General features: G+C 36.8%; 1 protein-coding gene across 2 annotated transcripts in view; it reads left to right on the top strand.

Moving 5' to 3' along the window:
- The window catches only part of LOC132417754 (disintegrin and metalloproteinase domain-containing protein 18), a 77,464-nt gene that overhangs the window by 19,692 nt on the left and 39,258 nt on the right, over nt 1-18,514 (top strand). The window contains exons 11-12 of one of the 2 annotated variants that reach the window (XM_060001532.1): nt 11,917-12,053; nt 15,605-15,788. In XM_060001532.1, the coding sequence (XP_059857515.1) occupies nt 11,917-12,053; nt 15,605-15,788 (321 nt within the window). Of the gene's footprint in view, nt 1-11,916; nt 12,054-15,604; nt 15,789-15,835; nt 15,985-18,514 lie in introns of those variants that run through there. The other variant, XR_009517919.1, reaches the window with a different exon arrangement.

Raw genomic sequence — 18,514 nt, 5'->3', positions numbered from 1 at the left:
CAATCTACGTTGGACTTTTTGCATAGCTGTTTAAGAATCTTCTGTCTTGTCTCCTTTGGAATATGTGTATTCTTTCCTGGCTTGCTTACTCATTTTGGTTAGAATACACACTCCTATAATTTACTGAAAAAGTAGGTGGGTAGTAACTTGTTTGGGAGTTGCGTCATTGAAAATGTAGCAGTTTTAGGGCTTCCCTGGTGGCGCAGTGGTTGAGAGTCCGCCTGCCGATGCAGGGGACGTGGGTTCGTGCCCTGGTCCGGGAAGATCCCACGAGCCGCGGAGCGGCTGGGCCCGTGGGCCATGGCCGCTGGGCCTGCGCGTCCGGAGCCTGTGCTCCGCGGCGGGAGAGGCCACAGCAGTGAGAGGCCCGCATATAGCAAAAAAAAAAAAAAAGAAAGAAAGAAAATGTAGCTATTTTAAAAGATTGGTTAATTTCGGTTTTGAAATAATTGCACCTTGGAATTTTAAAAGTCCTCTCCTTTTACTTTCTCTTTAGAAATTTAACACCATTCTTAGTCTCACTTATTTGTATGTGGTCTGCTTGTTTTCTCTGCAGAAACATTTAAGATCTTTTTATCATTGCGAGGTATCTTTTATCATCCAATATGCTTGTTATATTGATGCCCTTTCAATCTGGATACTAATTTACGTCTGACCTGAGAAATTTTATTATATCAATATTATTTATTTGCTAATCTTTTTCTTTCCCTTTCCTCTCTGGAACTTGGTTAATTATATATGAGAGCATTTTGACTCATCATCTATTTTTTTTCTCTTATTTAAATTTTTTCTTTTATTTCTACATCCTCTAATATTTCTTAATATTTATATTGTGGATCAGTCGCTCACTAGGTGCTCTCAGATCCATTTTCTGCTTATTACCTGCTCTGATTACATCATAAGAACAATATATTCCCTGGGCTTCTTTGGCTTCTGGCTTTTGGGTATGTTCAGCAAATGTGGATGATTGGAGAGAGGAAGGGAAGTGTCATAGTGTCTTTACATTCTGGTCCTGCCTGGAGCAGTGCCTCAGAGCCATCGCTTCCTGGTCGTGTGAAACATCCCCTCCCTCTGTGCTTTTTCCTCCTGCTTATCAGCACTTGTTTATGAATTCTAATGACAGTTCCTCATTCATACACCCAACCAGTCTTGGCGTTGGTAGCAACATTCTGCTTTTCTAGTCTCAGAGTTGCCTCATCATCCTCTGTTGCTTCAACAATAATTTGTTTGTTACCTGTTACTCATTTGCTTTTATTAAATTCTTCTTGGATCCTGTGGTGGCTTTAAAATAATCTCTTTTTTTCTTGTAACTACGAGGCAAATATAGCTGAGAATCACACCCCAGATTAATTGTTCACGTTGCAGAATTAAAAATGCAAGGTGGCACCAGATCTGTTATTTTATAATTAGGGTATTAATTGGAAAGGAGTGAGACTTTAGATTTGGGATGGTAACATTGGATGAACCAAGCAAGACGAATCTGATAATTCTAAAACCCCAAATCTGTCTAAGGATTTTTTTGTAGTAGCTGATCCTCATCTGCCTGGTGAGGTGAGCCTTCTAGCTTCTCTTGCTTAGAGATCCTCTAATGACGTTATTTGAGTTGGATGCCTTATAATGATACATTCACTTCAAGTTCTATCTTAAGGATTAGCAAACTGTAAGTAAAGGGCCAGATAGTAAATGTTTTCAGCTTTGCAGGCCATGTGATCTGTGCAAGAGTCAGTGTAGACAGGTACAGATTAATGAGCAAGACCATGTTTCATTAAAGCTTAATGTATCACTACTAAAACTTGAGTCTCATATAATTTTCATTTGCCACAAAATAGTGTTTTTCTTTTGATTTTTTTCAACTATTTAAAAGACTTAAAAAACATTCTTACTTGCAGACTTTACCAAAATAGGTCACAAGCCAGACTTGGTCTCTGGACCATAGTTTACTGACCCCTGCTCTATTCCCGTCAGCCCTTATGTTCACTGATTGAAAATAAAAGTTGGGAGGGCTTCCCTGGAAGGCAACAGTTTATAAACCGAAGAAATGGGGAACAATTGAAGGAATAGATATTAATGGTTCTAAACAAAGAAGAACAGAATTATATTTGATTCATACTAAATTTATTAATATAGGTGAAAGTACTTGAGATTTTGGATTTGAGGTACCAGCTCAAACATTTGGGATTGGTTTTAATCATTTTATTGATTGACTGACATGTGTGATCAGTGGTCATCTATTTGCTGTGAACTTGGTGTAATGAAAAGAAAGGAATTCATTGTCTTATAGACATGGAGCTATTGGAGTATATTTATGCTGTCCATCAAACTCACCCAACTTTTATCTATGCTTCCTGTGGTGACTACCCTCTGTAGGCTGGGAAAGACAGTTAGTTATATGAGCTGTTTGATAGACTGGAATTCTCTGTGTAGATAATTAGTTCATCTGAGAATAGAGATAATTTTATTTATTTCATTTCAATATGCATGCTTTTTCTTTTTCTTGACTTATTCCACCAGGTAGAATCCCCATTACGTTGTCAAGTAGAAATGGTGAGAGTCCTAATCCTTGCTTTCTTCCCAATCTTTGAGGAAATGCATCGTCTTTCACCATTTTGTACAATGTTAGTCATAGGATTTTTGGTAGAAGTCCTTTATCAGGTTATGGAAGCTCCTTTTGATTCCCACGTGTTTAGTGTTTTTTATTTGTTTGTTCTTCCAGAAATTGATGTTAAATTTTGTCAAATGCCTTTTTCTACATTTATTGAGACACATATGATTTTTATTCTTTAGTCTGTTAATATGGTGAGTATATTATTGACCGATTTTCAGTTGTTGAAACTGCTTTGCATTCCTGCATTGTCTTTTTTTAATTTATTGTTGCCTTTTGAGTTGGTAACATTTTAAGAAAATTTGCCTTTAAGTTGATGAGTTACATTGAACTTTAGTTATCTTTTCTGATATTGACTATTTCTGGATTTGATATCAGGGTAATAATGACTACATAAGATGAGTTATATTTTCTCCATTTCTGTTTTTCTGAAGACTTTGCTTAGAGCAGAAATAAATTAAATAGAGGGTAGAAAAACAATAGAAAATTTTGACAAAGCTAGTTGATTTTTTTAAAAGACAAACACAATTGACAAACCCTTATCTAAACTAAGCAAAAAAAAAGACTCAAATGGATGAAATCAGAAATGAAAGAGGAGGCATTACAATGGATGTCTGATAAATTAAAAGGATAATAAAGGAGTATTAGGAATGATTTTATGCCTACAAATCAGATGACCTGGAAGAAATGGATAAATTCCTGGAGACATACAACCTAACAACACTGAATCAAGAAGAAACAGAAAGACTGAACGGTCCAATAACAAATAAGGGGTTGAATTAGTATAGTAATCCAAAACCTCCTAATAAAGAAAAGTCCAGGACCAGATCGCTTCATTGGATATTTCTATCAAGAATTCAAGGAAGAATTTATACCATTCCTTCTGAAAATCTTGCAAAAATAAATGAAGGAACACTTCCAAACTCATTTTATGGGACCAGCATCACCGTGACGCCAAAGCCAAAGATGCCACAGGAAAAAAAAAACTACGACCAATATCCCTGGTAAACATAAATGCAAAAATCCTCAACAAAATAGTAGCAAACCAAATTCAACCAAATTTAGCATATTAAAAGTATTATACACTATGATCAAGAGGGATTTATTCCTGGGATGCAACATATGTTTAACATAGGTTCAACATATGCAAAGCATTCAATGTGATACACCATGACAACAAAATTATAGAGAAAATTCACATGATCATCTCAATAGAATCAGAAAAAGCATTTGACAGATTTTAACATCCATTCATGATGAAACCTCTCAACAAATTTCCAAAAGTAGAAGAAAATTACTTCAATCCAATGAAGGACATGTATGAAGAGCCCACAGGGAACATCATAATTAATGGGGAAAAACTGAAAGCTTTCCATCTAAGATCTGGTACAAGGCAGGGATACCAGCTCTCACCACTTCTATTCAACATGGTACTGGAGGTCCTAGCCAGAGCAATTAGACAAAAAAAAACCCAACAAACAAACAAAACAGAGAGAGAGAAAGAAAGAAAAAAGAAAGAAAGGACATCCAAATTGGAAAAGAAGTAAAATTATCTATGTTTGTAAATGACATGGTCATATGTGTGAAAGTCCTAAATATTAAACAACAATAAAAAAACTCTTAAAACTAATAAACAAATTCAGTAAACTTGCAGAAACAAATCAATATACAAAAATGAGGCATGTTGGGCTTCCCTGGTGGCGCAGTGGTTGAGAGTCCACCTGCCAATGCAGGGGACACGGGTTCGTGGTCTGGTCTGGGAAGATCCCACATGCCGCGGAGCGGCTGGGCCCGTGAGCCATGGCCGCTGAGCCTGCGCGTCCAGAGCCTGTACTCTGCAATGGGAGAGGCCACAGTGGTGAGAGGCCCGCGTACCACAAAAAAAAAAAAAAAAAAAAAAATGAGTCATGTTTTTATACACAATGAACTATCTGAAAAAGGAAATTAATAAACCAATCCCATTCACAATAGCATCAAGAACAATCAAATACTTAGGAATAACATTAACCAGAGAGGTGAAAATTTCTAAAACACAAATGAAAGAAGTTAAAGAAGACACAGATAAATGAAAAGACATCCATATCCACTGATTGGAAGAATTAATACTGTTAAAATGTCCATATTATCCCAAGTGAGCTGCAAATTCAGTGAATCCTTATCAAAACCTCAATGGCATTATCTACAGAAATAGAAAGCAACAGTCCTAAAATTCATGTGTAATCACAAAAGACTCGGGACAGCCAAAGAAATCTTGAGCAAGAAGAACAAAGCTGGAGGCATTACATTTTCTGATTTCAAAATATGTTACAAAGCTGCAGTAATCAAAGCAGTATAGTACTGGTATAAAAACAGCTATATAGACAAATGGAACAGAATGAAGAGCCCAGAAATAAATCCATGCTGGAGATTGGGGCAGGATTTGAGGAAGTGAAAATGCCACAGTGCTTCCCTACTATTTTTAAGTTGTCTATAAAAAAAAATCTTAATAAATATTTTAACCTAATATTCCAGTAGTGTTTTAAAATACAAGTTATAAATTCTCAAATTGCCTTTTTCTAGTTTCAGCATTCACTTGATTGCTGTAAATCTTTTACTATTTTCTAGAGTTCTGACAAATTTGATGCTGACGATTTTTTTCTCAAATTTTCAGTATTTTTGTGGAGCAGCAGGTAGGTCCTTGGAGCTACCTACTTGGCCCTTTTCACTGATATCTACTGCTTTATACATTTTATTTGGTTGCCTACTTTGACTTATACCTTGCTGGTTGCTGCATATTTATGTGCATGTGTGTGTGTGTGTTATTTTTCCTATCCTAGGACACAGTCAAGTTGCTTGGAAAGAGTTTGATCCTGTCCAGACATTCTTTCAAATATTCTCAGGTGGCAGCAGGAGGCATTTCATACAGAGTGAATTTGTTCCAGACTAATCAGGAGACAGTAGACTTCTAAGTCCCTCTATCCAAAGCCCCATGAATTATGAATGTTTCTATTCTGGCTGGTGTGCCCAGCAATTATTCCCAGTTCTGTGTGATTTCCAGGAATTATTTCATCTGCTCTCTTTGGGTTCTCTTTTTCCCAGCCTTGAGTGATTGACTTAACTTTTCCCAGAGTGTTAAATTGTGCTACTTCATGTCATGGGTACAAACCTTGCAATCACTGAAGTCCATAAACACCTTGCTTTAAGCTACATATGTTACAAAACTCACAAGATGTATATCATGCTGCAGTTGAGTAGTTTATAGGTATTGTAGTATGATAGTATTTTTCATGTCTTCTAAACAATATCCAGTTGTCTAGTGCTTCTCTCAGTTGTGAGAGTTGTTGAAGTCTCCAACTAAATTATGTATGTGTGTATTTATTCTTTCAGTTGTATTCATTTTAGCTCCATATATTTTGCAGCTCTTATGTTTGGTACCCAAACATTTAAGATTATTATATTTTATTGGCAAATCAAACCTTTTATTATATAATATCCTTTGTCCATGATAATTTTTGCTCTGAAGTTAACTTCACCTGTTATTAATGTAGCCTCTCCAACTTTCTTGTGATAAATGTTCACATACTAAATCTTTTTTCTTAACTACTTTCATCTTTATTTCTTATGTGAGTTTCTTGTAAACAGCATATAGCTGGAACATGTGGTTTTTCCTACATTTTGCAAATCTATGGCTTTTAATCGGTATGTTTAGACAGTTTGCATTGAATCTAATTGTTGATATGTTTGTATTTCAGTCTGTCAACTTAGTATATGTTTTCTGTTTTATCTTTTTGTTTTTTGTGGTCCTCCGTTGGCATTTCCAGTTTTTATTTGGGATACTAGAACAATTTTTAGTATTCTATTTTGATTTATTCATCATAGACATAAGCAAATGTGACCCATCAGCCAAATCTGGCCTACCACATATATTGTTAATAAAGTTCTATAGGAACACAGCTATATCCATTCGTTTACCTACTGTCTATGACTACTTTCCTGATACAACATCAGAATTATAGTTGTGACAGACACTATATAGTACACAAATATGTCCTGGCTCTTTACAGAAACGATCAATCTCTGATTTTTAGAGTTTTTCAATATTTCTCTTTGTAAAGCATTTTTCATGTTTTCTGTACTACGATTACACACACACACAATCACATACACACAAGTTTGTGTACCAGCATTATACCATTTCAAGTAGAATATAGAAATGTTAACACCATATTTTAGGTCCCAAATCATGTATATAATCATAAAACGGAATTTTATGATATAATTTGATGAAACATTACTTTTCAGTACATTGTCTTTAACCCTGAAACATAATTTTTTAAAAAAAGTCAAATGAAGAAAAATAGTCTATTATATCTTCCCATATAAATATCCCTTCTGTTCCTCTTTCTTCACTACAGATGTTATAGCTCTGAAGCAGGGATACTGGAACATAGTCTCTGAATTTCTCTTCATTTTAGAATGTGTTCACTTCTTCTTTATTCTTTAAGGATATTTTTGCAGGATGAAAGTCATTTTCAGCACTTTGAAAATATTGTCCTACATCCTCTGTCCCATTTATTTCTGATGAGAAATCCTCTGTCATAGTAATCATTGTTCCTGAATAAGCAATGTGTTGTTTTCCTTTGGCTGATTTCAAGGCATTTAAAATTTTTCTCTAGCCATGTAATTATGATCTGTCTGGCCATGGACTACTTTGAGTTTATTGTCAGAAGTTTTGTGAATCTATTACATATGTAGATTTGTGTCTTTTGCCAAATTTGGGAGATTTTCTATGCACTTTTTCTTCTCTTCTGGGCCGCTAACGATATTAATGTTAGATTTTTTTGTTATTGTCCCACTGCTCCTGTATTTCTGTTAATTTTTTAAAAAAAACTATTTTCTCTCTGTTTTCAGATTGGATAATTTATACTAATCAATCTTTTTTTATATATAAATTTATTTATTTATTTATTTTTGGCTGCCTTGGGTCTTCGTTGCTGCATGCAGGCTTTCTCTAGTTGCGGCGAGCGGGGGCTACTCTTTGTTGTGGTGCACGGGCTTCTCATTGCAGTGGCTTCTCTTGTTGCAGAGCATGGGCTCTAGGCGTGTGGGCTTCAGTAGTTGTGTCACACAGGCTTCAGTAGTTGTGGCTCGTGGGCTCTAGAGCACAGGCTCAGTAGTGGTGGTGCACGGGCTTAGTTGCTCCGCGGCATGTGGGATCTTCCTGGACCAGGGCTCAAACCTGTGTCCCCTGCACTGGGAGGCGGATTCTCAACCACTGCACCACCAGGGAAGCCCCTAATCAATCTTTAAGTTTACTGATTCTCCCTTTTGACATCTCCATTTTGTTACTAAGTTCATTTATTGAGGTTTTATTTATTTTTTTATTATTGTATTTTTCTGTTCTGAAACTTTCATTTGGTTCTTTTTATATTATCTATTTCTTTGATGAGATTTTCTGTTTTTTAATTTCTTTTAACCGTTTTTGTAATAGCTTGTTGGAGCATTTTTATGGAAGTTACTTTAAAATCCTTGTTGCAGAATGCAATGTATGAACCATCTTGGTTTTGCTCTCTGTTGATTGTCTTTTCTGATTACAGTTGAGATATTCCTGATTCTTGGTATGATGAGTAATTTTGGACTGTATTCAGGATATTTCTGAAAATTATGTCAGGAGACACTGATTTCTCTTTAAATCTTCCATTTCAGAAGACAGTTTATTTTCTAAAATACACATTCTGGATCAGTTTTATGGGCCATTGTTCACACCCCAATTCAGTTTTCATGGCCTTTTCAATGATATCCTATGTTACCTTGAACATTGTAACATTCATAGGGAGTCTGGATTCTGATGCTTTTCTCTGATGAGGGTTGATTTTGTGTTTGCTTGTTTTGTCATGCAGTGCTCTTGGTTAAATTTAGAACAGCAGCTCTTCATCATGAACAACAGCTCTAGCCTCAGCTGAGATCTTCAGTTGTGTTGAGGCTGTTCCATGTATGAGTGTCTCAAAACTCAGCCAGAAATGTGGGGGTCAGAATTTGGAGGGTCTTCTTTCTGAAGCTTTCTGCTTGTGTATTTCGCAGTCATCCTCCTCCTCTTATTCACAATTTATATTTTCCAGGCCAGAAATAGTAAACATTTTTTCCATGAGTTCCCTGTGAACCCATTTGCCATGTCTATTACACCTGGCCTGAGTCTAAACGTCACAAAAACTGTCTCTTTCTAGAGTTAGTTTCCTTTGAGCATGGACTCCTGACCAATGCTGCAAGCTTCTGTTAATGCCCGGCAGGCTCCAATTTCTTCATGACCTGAAGTATCTATTAGATTCTATACTATAGATTCCAAGTCTCTGTTGAAACTGTCCAATATTCATTTTTCTTCTCTATGTTTTTCCTGTATTTGTGCGCACACACGTGCACAACACACCACAGCTCTTCCTGCCCCCCTCCCCCAGCTTTACTGAGGTATAATTGACAAATAAAATACTAATATAATTAAAGTGTACGGTGTGATCATTTGATGTAAGTTATTTACGATTCTCAAAATTAAATTAATTAATATATCCATCACCTCACATAGTTTACCTTCTTTATTTATGAGAGTGCTTTTGATCCACTCTCTTAACAAATTTCAAGTATATAATACAGTATTAGGAACTATAGTTGCCATGCTGTACATTAGATCCTCAGGACTCATTCATCCATCTTATAACTGAGAGTTTGTAACCTTTTGCCAACTTCTTCCCATTTCCCTAATTCCCCAGCTCCTAGGGACCACCATTCTCTCTGTTTTTGTGAGGTCAGTGGTTTTCGTCTTTTTTTGTTTGTTTTAGATTCCACATGTAAGTGATCCCATACAGTATTTGTCTTTCTCCGTCAGCACCTTTTAATCGCCTTCATGAATTTCACCCATCTCACCAGCAGTCCCCACCTCTGCTAACCACCAGTTTGTTCTCTGTATCTGGGTCTGTTTCCGTTTCGTTTTCTGTTCGTTTGTTTTAGATCCCACATATGAAATCATGGGGTGTTTGTCATTCTCTGTCTGACTTAGTTCACTCCGCATAATGCCCTCAAGGTCATCTGTGTTGTCACAAATGTCAGGACTTCCTTCTTTTCTATAACTGACTAACATTCCACTGTATACCTACCACGTTTTCGTTACCCATTCATTCACTGGTGAACATGCAGGTTCTTTCCAAGCCTGGGCTATTGAGAATAATGCTGCCGTGAACATGGGAGTTCAGAAAGGGGTCTCGTTTTCTTTGCGTCTATGCCCAGAAGTGGCACTGCTGGCTCATATGATATGTTTTCAATTTTTTGAGGACTGCATACTATTCTGCACAATGACTGTATCAGCTTACATTTCCACCAACAATGCACCAGGGCTGCCTTTTCTCTGTGTCCTCATTCATTATCTCTTTTTGATATTACCTATCCTATCTCGTAGAAGGTGGTATCTCACTGTGGTTTTGATTTATATCTCTCTGACGAATAGTGATGTTGAGCATTTTTCATATACTTGATGGCCATTCATATGTATTATTTGGGGGGAAAAAGTGTCTGTTCAGGCCCTTTGTCCATGTTTTAATTGAGTTATTTGGGGCTTTTTGGCTGTTGAGTTCTATGAGCTCCTTATATATTTTTAAAATCACCTCATCAGGTATACGGTTTGCAAGTATTTTCTCCATTTCCATAGGTTGCTTTTTCATTTTGTTGATTGTTTCCTTTGCTGTGTAGACATATTTTCTTTTGATATTGTCCCACTTGTTTATTTCTGCTTTTGTTGCCTGTGCTTTTGATGTGAAATCCAATAAAATCATTTCCAAGACCAATATCAAACAGCTTTTGCCATATGTTTTCTTCTAAAACTTTTACAGTTTCAGGTCTTATGTTTAAGTCTTTAATCCATTTCAAGTAAATTTTTGTAAGTGGTATACGACAAGTTTCCAATTTCATTCTTTTGCACATCATAGCTCTTTCTAATCTGAGGATCTTTACTGATGTCACCTTTTTTATTCCTGTTATTAATTTTTGTGTGTAATCTACCTTCTCTTCCTGCACAGTGTAATTAAGGGCTTATTTTATTCTGTAGCATGGCTTTATACAGGAGATTTGTTTTCAACTATATAAATATGAAAGTATAAGACTGTTTCTCCTTTCTCTGTGTTGGCATTAAAAGTCCAGCTTCTGGTTCCTATATCTTGCCCTAAAACCTGGTGGTTAGCCAGATATCATCTCTCATGTTCTGATTTGTCTTTAGCCTCCTTTCAAATCCTGACACTGGGATTTTCCCTTTTTTTCAAGAGAGGGTACCTACTAAGTCATTTTTCCATGTTGCTAGATAATATTCTATGTTTTCATTCACACACATGCACATACATACACACAATATTTTTTCTTTTAGGTATTAATTCAGTTTTACTCACTATGTATTTTTATTGATGTAGAAAAATTAGAGAAGTTCTAAGAATTTTTCTTGTAATGATTAAAAATATGAGAAAAGTATCACAGTTTATTTATCCAGGTTAAATCATATGAAATGCCACTCTGCACTACCACCAATCTTTTTTTGGTAACATCTCACTTCAAATTTCTTTACCATGGCCTTGCCTATATCTCGAACTTCCGTTCTGTCATTCCTTCACTTCACTCATTATACTACAGCATTTGAACAGGTTCCCATACAAGCTCCCTACCGCTATTAATGAGGCTGGGTCATTTTCCAAACTTTCTATCTTGGCCTAAACATCAATTCCACAAACAGATTTTCCTAAGTATCTTATCTGTATCTTATACCCCTCCTCAGAATTCTCTATTAGAGCACTCCATTTCTTCAGAGCACTTTTCATGATCTCTCTGTATTTGGGGAGTTCGTTATTAATTTCCTACTAGTTTTCTTTCTCCACTTTTGTAATATAACTGCAAGTGTGGACAAAGTCCTTTCTTTCATGCATGCCACTATATTCTTATCTTTTATCATAGTGCCTGACACATGTGTATACTGAATTAATAATTGTTAATTGAATGAATTGATTTAATAAGAAAGTTAAATAAATGTGTTTTATATTGTTTACATCAGAAACACTAAGTGTGCTTAAGGCTATAGAATCTGGGCATGCCTAATTTTACACCAGAGGATATTGGTAGTTTAATTACATTTTACTTTATATCATGCTTCTTAATAAATTAACTATTTTATCAAAATAAAATATAAAATATGGTCAACATGAAAAGGTATTAAAATATAAAATTTTATAGGAACAAAACTGTTTTGATGTATTACTTGCTTTTGTTTTCTTCTTATATAATGGTTTTCTCTTCAACCTTCTTTATCTTAGTATCCAGGTGCAATAACATTGGAGGGATTTTCCGTTATTATAGCTCAACTGCTTGGCCTTAAAATAGGATTAACATATGATGACATCCGTAAATGTTCCTGTCCAAGCGCTATGTGCATAATGAATCATGAAGCAGTGTAAGCCTTGTTTTTTCTTCTGAATTTATTTCACACATTTATTTGTGAGGTTGTTTACAAGACATGATGAATTTATTTTTTGTACTCAATCCCACGTCAAAAATTAGGAAGGAATGTTGTGCCTGAAGAGATATCACACTAATGAATTTGTTCACATGATATAAGACTCCAGAAAGTGGTAAACCCCATGATAATGAAATATTCACTCAAGGGAATTAGAGGGAAACTTTAAAGATTTATGAAGACTATGAAATATTGAATTCACATAGATACTGTTGTTGTTTTTGTTCTTGTTGTATCTGTTGCTCAAGGCAAAATCACCCTTAACAATATAACGTAGTACTAGTAGCTTTGGCTATTACTTTGAGGGGAAAAAAAAGAAGAAAAGATTTGAAGAGGAAAATAATTGTCCTTCTTTGCAGTTATTATGCTTGACTACCTACATAGAGGCCACAGCATCAGTACACAGTCAGAACAACAACAACATCAAAAAATTCATCAGGGTGATCCATCTTGAAAACCATTACTATGTGTACAAGTATGTGTATACCAGCACTAAGAAAATAGATGACCTATTATAAAATGTCTAATTTTTTCAGAAGAGGTTTATAAATTCAGTGCAATCCCAATCAATATTTTAGATTCTTTTTAAGGAACCTGATAAACTCTGTGGGGGGCAATAGGATGGAGATGAAGGATACAGGCAACCTTTTGGGGATTATGAGGTGGGATTTATAATCAAAGGAGGGATTTTATTGATGGGAGACATGACATATTACCTATAGATTGATCAAAATGAAGAGAAGAGGAAGAAAAGATGATTTTGGACATATGAAGAGTTAAGAGCAAAATCATGGAGGAAATTAGAGAGGAGAGGATAAATTCAGTTACTGTGATAGAACATTAGGAGAGTAAACAGATAGAGATGTAGGGAATCTGGTTAATGGAGGTGTAAAGATGTAGGGAATCTGGTTTATTCTGATAGAAAGCTTTGATAGAAGATGTGAAACACTTATCTTGGAGACTGGAACTTAGAAATGACTTAGGAAAGTGATAGGATTGTTGGACTTGTTGAAGACATATTTTGTAATTACAAATTTAAGATTAATTCAAACAGCTACCGAAGTGCCTATGTAAAAGAAAGCAGATAGTTGACATTTTGCCAAGTTAATGCCCATGGAATCAGAAACAGTTAGGGCTGCAGAGGATGCTGCATTCTCCTGAAATAATTATTTCAATTTTTTTTCCTACCCCACAATTGGAACTTTGGATAAGAAATCAAAGTATTTCAAGGCAGCTGCCTTAGCCCAACTTATTTTATAGCTGTCTTTAGACCCAGAGGTAGTCTTCCCCACAAAAAGCCAATTATTTAATATTTGTTTCAAATGCCTTGTGTCTATTATATATGTATGTATGTGTGTGTATATATATATATCACTTGCATTTCTTCCTTCCCATGGCCATCTTTTTTTTTTTTTTTTTGTGGTACGCGGGCCTCTCACTGTTGTGGCCTCTCCCGTTGCGGAGCACAGGCTCCAGACGTGCAGGCTCAGCGGCCATGGCTCACGGGCCCAGCTGCTCCGCGGTACGTGGGATCCTCCTGGACCGGGGCATGAACCCGCGTCCCCTGCATCGGCAGGCGGACTCCCAACCACTGCACTACCAGGGAAGCCCCCCATGGCCATCTTTTAAGCAAAGATTTTAAAAATTAAATTGTTTTGTACCCACCTTAAATAAAAGTTCCAAGTTCTAACTAATACTTTTAATTTTCACTCAGAAAACATGTGGTCCAAGTAGAAAATAACCTCTGAGTCCCTGTGTATTTTTAAACTAATTTTGTGTAAAAGGATGTCAGTGCTCAGAGTTCGTAGCTTTTTGCATGAGAGTGGCCTACAGAAACAGAATGGCACAGATGCCGATTAAAACAATGTAGTTGGGACTTCCCTGGTGGCGCAGTGATTAAGAATCCGCCTGCCAACACAGGGTACACGGGTTTGATCCCCGGTCTGGGAAGATCCCACATGCCACAGAGCAGCTAAGCCCATGCGCCACAACTACTGAGCCTGTGCTCTAGAGCCCGCGCGCCACAACTACTGAGCCTGCGAGCCACAGCTACTGAAGCCCGCATGCCTAGAGCCCGTGCTCCGCAACAAAAGAAGCCACCGCAATGAGACGCCCACACACCGCAACGAAGATTAGCCCCCACTCGCTGCAACTAGAGAAAGCCCGCGCACAGCAACAAAGACCCGATGCAGCCAAAAATAAATAAATGTTCCTTTTAAAAAAACAAACAACGTAGTTAAAAGTAATAGAGAAGTTTGCTTAAATACTATTATTGCTTGTGATATTCCTCCCAGTTTCCCTTATTTATCCCATTACAAATGGCTATGCCAGTAAAGGCTAAAGCATTTCACTCTTTTTCTCAGACACTACCAACTCTGAAACCTTGGCAATTAGATATTTCTTTCCTCGAAGGCTCAGGAGACAACCCAGGACTTCTGTCATCTCAGATATAGCTGTTCAGGCACGATTATTTCAGACATGATTGCGTAGAGTGGCACTGTGCAATAGAAATGAAATGTGAGCCTCATATAGAACTTTAAATTTTAGAGTAGCTACATTAAAAATTTGTTTAAGTAGATAAAATTAATTAGTGATGTATTTTAATAAATTATTTTATTTAACCCAGTCTATCTGAAATATTATCATTTCAGCATGTAATCCATATAAAAATTGTTAATTGGATGTGTTATATTCATGTGTGTGTGTGTGTGTGTGTGTGTGTGTATTAGTGCAGAAGGTCCAGGGTCACACCCATGTTATCAACCTGAGCTACCAGAAGAATGGAGTTGCCAGCAACTGAGAACAGTGGATGGAGCAGACTTGGTGGGGAAGAACAGTAGTTCAATACTGTACCTCGCGTATTTGAAATGTCTATTGGACATCTGTTAGACATAGCTACTAGACAGCCCACTGGAAATGAACATGAAAATATAAAACTTCAAGGGACTTATATTTTAGTGTAAAATTTAGGTCATGTGAAAATATATTAAAAGATACAAACAAAAAATCTTATTTTTACATGATGTGAAACTACTATGTAGAATAATGAATATTGAAATTGGAAGGAGAATATGGGAGGGAACACAATTTCAGATAATGTCAAGGTAGACCTCTCTAGAAGGTGACATTTGAGCAAATATTTAATGGAAATAAGGGAAGGAAGCTTTCAATATGTAAGAGAAGAGCATATTAGGTAAGGAGAAAGATAGGTGATGATAGGTAGGTAGATAGATAGGTGATAGATAGACAGATTTAACCATTATACCTTATTGCTTTCCTGTAAAGATACACTTTCAATGCTTATTTTTTTAATGTTAAAGATAAACAATGATAAATTAAAAATTAATCATGTTTGACTTTGTCTCCACCAAGGTACAAGTTTTTCGTTTGAGCCATCCTGCAATTCGTATCATTATACATGGAGCATTGTTTAGACGTGGTTTTATTAGCTAGGTTTACTTAACCTGAGGACTGTTATTTCCTTTTAGGGTTTCCAGTGGTGTAAAGATGTTTAGCAACTGCAGCATGCGTGACTATAGATATTTTGTTTCAACATTTGAGGGTCAGTGTCTTCAGAACTTTTCAAAACTGAAACCATTATATCAAAATCAGTCGGTGTGTGGTAATGGGATTTTGGAACCTCAGGAAGAATGTGACTGTGACAGTGAACAGGTGAGTAATTAAGACTGAAATCTGAGCACCATTTCTTATGTTTCCAGTAAGTGGTCATGGCATATGGAATGATATATGCAACTAAGTCTCCAGTAGAATTAAGATGTGAAAATGAGGATAAATTAAGACGTATGAATCATTTCCCCACACCTCTTCAGCTGAGAAGACAAATGAGTCGTGAAACCTTGGTTTGAAGACACCGTTTACAATTATAGCAGCAGAGAGATTTTGAATATATGGACTAAATGAATTCCCTTTTAGCCAAATCATATGACCTCAGTCTCTGTTTTCTCTACAAACTTCTGAATTTGGTCCAACTTTTTTCTGTTTCTTATGGTTGCAAGGATGTCTAAACATTATAATGGATGTTTCTTAATTATTCTCAAACGTTCCTGCATTTCCCGGTTTCAGGATGATCAAAATTTGTTCTGTTTACTCATTCTAAATATGAATGTATAATCTCCTATAGCTCCACCAACCGAATGCTCAGTGCACGACACTGTTTTCAAGTGATAGGACCAGATATTTAGTATGTTATATCATTATTTTGTAATATTTAATAATTCCCCCTATTTAAATTAAAAAAATTTCTTCATGATTACTCCCCCAGCAGTTATATGAATTTTTTATCCACCTACAAAAATAGCTAACCACTACCTGTTTACATAACTTTAAATCCCTACACATTCCCTTAATCATCTACCATTTCCTAAAGTTTATACATACATGTATGTGTGTGTGTGTCTCTCTATATATGTATACATGTTTTCCAACTATCTCAGATTTTCCAATGTCATCTTAGTTTTTTTGGTAAATACATAGTACTGTGCTCATCTTGCATTCACCTACCCCAAAATATGTACCAATTACTTGCCAAATACTCTAGTTATATTTAATGAAGGATAAAATGAAGCAACATAATCTAGGGCTAAATCTACACATTGTGAATTTCCACAACTGCAGGCTGTAGGCAGATTAACACTTACAGCAGATGCTGTCAATGCTCTGCCAGTATTTCCTTGGCCTTGACTGTTCCTGTAGAGTGTTTTTGCTTCAAGTATCTGATACTTTCTGTTGCAGTGCGTCCTCTGGCCTCAATAGAGTAGAATACTCAGCCAGTTATCAGGGAGGACTTAAGGTACTCAGGACTATCGATCGGCCCTCAGATAAGTATGATGGTAAATAAATGTCCCAGATTCCTTGCCCCTTAGGAGGAAATTTTCTGAGGCAAGCTTTACATCAAAGTTCTACAAACCATAGCCAGTGGGCCAAATTCAGCTGCCACTTATTTTTGTAAATGTTACCTAATTGGAATGCAGCCACACCCATATGTTTACATATTGTTTATGACTCTTTTTGTGCTACAACAGCAGAGTTGAATAGTTGCAACAGAGACCATGTGGCACAGCATTTCAGCAAAACTGAAACTATGTGCTATTTCATCCTTTACAGAAAATGTTTGCTGTCCCCTATTCTGTGTCATTTCCCAGAGGTACTTGTGGGATTTAGCTTTATCTTACAGGAGCAGCAAACAGTTCACAAACCCACTCGTACTGGCTTGCGTCCCTTCCCTAACATCCTATACCAGCGCTTTGGTGGTTGGCAGAATGGACCTTCAAATACATCCTCACTCGAAGCTCTGGAATTTGTGGATATGCATATTACATGGCAGAAGGTAATGTGCAGAACTAATTAAGGGTATGGACATTAAAGAGGGGACATTATCCTGGATTATCTGGGTGGGTCCTGGCTAATCACATGAGCCCTTAGAAACAGAGAATGTTCTCCAGGTGAAGTCAGAGAGATGTGGCAGAAGGGGGCTCAAGCCGCTACTGCTGGATGAAGACACGTGGAAGCACAAGAAGAAACGCTGATAGTTTCTTGGAGAAAAGACAAGCCCTTGGCTGACAGCCACCAAAGAAACAGGAAGCTTTTTCCCACATCTTGGTTTTACCCTTGTGAGACTGTAAGCAGAGGACCTGACCTAGTTTGCCTGTCTGAAGTTCTGAGCTACAGAAAGTATGAGAAGATTAACTTGGGTTATTTTAAGTCGCTATGGTTGTGGTCATTTGTCACAGCATCAGTAGGGAACTAATACGCCTTTCAAATAAATTACTCATATGCATCACTGTTTCAGAGTCTGTCTCTGGAGAAACTCAAACCACATTAGCTGGACCAGAAATTGTCCTAGGAAGCAGACACTCAAGATAGGTTTCTGAAAGTGGATTTCATGCTGGCCAGATAGTAATATGTACTCATGTACTCATTTCTGGGCTTGGCACATTTGAATAGATGCACTGGAGAAACTTAACACCTCCAAATCCCTCAGAACCCCCTGGGCTGTGAAGTTACTGCTCTCCCCATGGTGGGGCAGAGCAGCATCACATTGCCTGTGGACCAGAGAGACTTAGATGAGACGGATGTCTCACAAGACGATGCCTGTTCTTCTCAAGATCTGTCCCTGCCTTCCCTTGTTGGTACTAGACCACTAACTAGTCTCAAGTCTAAACGCAGCCCAAGTGAAGACATACCCTCTGCTATTGGAATAAAGTTATTTTTTTTAAATTGTAGAATTTGCTAGTATGTGTGGACAAGAACATGGAGAACATGCCAGGGATGGATGTTAAGGATGTTGACCCCAAGATATTAAAGTATAAGCCTGGAAAAGGAGGATGCTGTCTAGTGAATCAGGGTTTAATACCTTGGCAAGGTAACCTGGGGCCAGC

This window comes from Delphinus delphis, chromosome 21 (genome assembly GCF_949987515.2).
Source record: "Delphinus delphis chromosome 21, mDelDel1.2, whole genome shotgun sequence".
In the NCBI taxonomy this organism is placed as follows: Eukaryota; Metazoa; Chordata; class Mammalia; order Artiodactyla; family Delphinidae; genus Delphinus; species Delphinus delphis.
This window is presented reverse-complemented; position numbering and strand designations above follow the sequence as displayed.